The sequence below is a fragment of the Priapulus caudatus genome, unplaced genomic scaffold (assembly GCF_000485595.1).
Source record: "Priapulus caudatus unplaced genomic scaffold, Priapulus_caudatus-5.0.1 Scaffold297, whole genome shotgun sequence".
Taxonomy (NCBI): Eukaryota; Metazoa; Priapulida; class Priapulimorpha; order Priapulimorphida; family Priapulidae; genus Priapulus; species Priapulus caudatus.
The window spans coordinates 212,544-215,043 of NW_014577358.1; the positions used below are offsets into that span (position 1 = coordinate 212,544).

A 2,500-nucleotide genomic window follows, 5' to 3' on the forward strand; every position below is an offset into this window, starting at 1 on the left:
CTTCTCGCTCTCTCTCTCTCTCTCTTTCTCTCTTTCTCTCTCTCTCCCTCCCTCTCTCTCACACTTTCTCTGCCTGTCTATCTATCTATCTATCTATCTATCTATCTATCTATCTATCTATCTATCTATCTATCTATCTATCTATCTATCTATCTATCTATATATCCATGTATCTATCTATCTATCTATATATATATATCTATATCTATATATAGATATATAGACCGTTACATTATTGTATTGCATTATCAGAGGTTCAACATCTAGTGATAAGCTTGATCTAGTGAAACCCACACGGGGTAGAGCGGTGGTTCTGTGTCCTATTATAGAGATGGTCCACCTCTCTATTATATCTCCATTATACCTCTCTATTATTTATAGCGTATTATGGCGTTCATATAGACGTGCTGTTGTTTGACATGCTAATGCTGTTATGCTAATAGACTCGCCTCACTATCCACGAGATACTACATCACGCTATAGATAAGAACACAATGTGGCACGCGACAAGAATAGAATTAGGACAACGATAGAATCGCGTTTCGTCAGGATAGCGGTCATATCTCGCTATCGATTGCAACCGAAGCGCTAATATTTTCGCAGCTATTCTTGAATGACCTTTACGGAGTAACAATCCCGCCGAGCATCGAGGCAGACGACTTCCAACAAATGCTCGCCGCAGCAAAGGACCCGGAACAGGCGGCCATCTTGAATAAGTGGTACACGGCGGATGCGGTCGTGATGCCGGCGACGGTGGAGATCAACAACAAGGAGCGTCTAGAGTTGAAGGAGTCGGCCATCTTGCTTGCTGCTCTGTTTAACGCGATGACGGCGGTGCAGCGTGACAAGTACATGTGTTCAGGTGAGTTTCTTCAAATGCCGCGTCAAGCACCATGGAGTTTTCTTCCATGTTCTCCCAGCGCTTTCGTTGTGTGGAAAATTCCGTGTGAAATATGTTTTACTTTATTGTCGTGGAAATTCTCTCATATATTTTCAACATCCTCATTACTGGATGTGTGGCGGCTACTTTACGCGGTTATTATTCGAACCAAAAGCGATTCGCAGTTCCAAATGTGGAGAGCCAGTTTTCTACATCTCGAGAAAATTCACTGCCCTGGCCAGAGTTGATCTCCCCATTGGCTTCTTGGCGAAAGGTTGATGTGTTAGCTATTGGCTATGAGTAACGAATCTCTCTCGTCGCGGTAGCAATAGGCTGCGCATCAGTATCAGGATCAATTTGCCCTTAAAGCCACGTGCGTGGTGTGTTCTGGCAAGGTGACCGCCATTGACCAAGTAACGTATTTACATTTCTATTATAATCTATAATCTATAACACGATCCCCCCCACACACAAACACGGACGCACGCACGCACGTACGCACGCACGCACGCACGCACGCACGCACGCACACAAACGCGCACGCACGTACACACACACACGCACGCACGCACGCACACACGCACGCACGCACGCACGCACGCACACATACACACACGCACACACACACGGCTCGTTACACCTTTCACTCCTGCTCGGCACAGTAATGGAACAGGAGGTGCGACGCGGGATCCTGCATGATAACTTCGATCCGGATACGGTTCTGTGGGTGAACCGCACGTTCAGCGGATTCCCGCACGACGTCGCCGCACACCCGAACTGTTGCGACTACGCCGACGCCGCCGCCGCCGACGGTGACGCCGACGTGGTGCGCTTCGTGCGAGACCGACTGAGCATGCTCAAGAAGCAGGTGAGTGTGTGTGTGTGTGTGTGTGTGTGTGCGTGGTGTGTGTGTGTGTATGTGTGCGCGCGTGTGTGCGTGTGCGTGTGTGCGCGCTCACCTGATTGCGTTGCGCGGATGTGACCTCGGGAAGAATATTGTTCATGGGCGTATTTTCGAGGGATTGTAACGGGTAAAGGAGCGAGTCTAACGTTGATTATCTATCATTGACGGATCAACACTGCTGATTATCGTGGCAAACTTTTTCCATTTTACTCTAAACCAAAAAGGGGATATAGTATTTCCGAGTCCACGTTACTTCAAGGGATTCGAGAAATTCGAGTGATTTTAACTTCAATGTTGAAATTCACTGCAAAATACACTTGTACAGAGAGTTTAGAGTTAGTAAACGTGTGCAGTTATAGCAATCGTGTGTGCACACAGGAGGCCCAGTCCCAGACTTCTCGTTAGTCCAACTACGGGCCTTGTACAAAGCACACGGTGCATAAACTAATGTTTACAGGTGTAAAATCTAACGTTTAATTTGTGTCCTTGTTAGTTATCACCACGAGGTGTACTTCCATGTTGACAGTTCAGCATCACCCCGATTGCGTGCAGACAAACAGAACTCCTCCCTTTCGACCTTCATAGCAGTTCATATTTACGTCATATTGTATTTAATCCTTAAGTATCTATTCTTATTAATTTGACAGGTGCACCACCGTCTGTTGATGAATCGTAGTAACGTGCTGCGCCACCAGGTGGAGTGGCACGAGCGGCAT

The 2,500-nt window shown here is 47.0% G+C and overlaps 1 protein-coding gene across 1 annotated transcript in view; it reads left to right on the forward strand.

Annotated features, from left to right (window-relative positions):
• Positions 1–2,500, forward strand: part of LOC106808700 (NACHT domain- and WD repeat-containing protein 1-like) — a 46,977-nt gene that overhangs the window by 25,730 nt on the left and 18,747 nt on the right. Inside the window, exons 4-6 of the mRNA XM_014811529.1 lie at positions 604–862; positions 1,543–1,748; positions 2,432–2,500. The exon at positions 2,432–2,500 is cut by the window's right edge and continues 139 nt beyond it. Of these exons, the coding sequence (XP_014667015.1) occupies positions 604–862; positions 1,543–1,748; positions 2,432–2,500 (534 nt within the window). The remainder of the gene's footprint in view (positions 1–603; positions 863–1,542; positions 1,749–2,431) is intronic.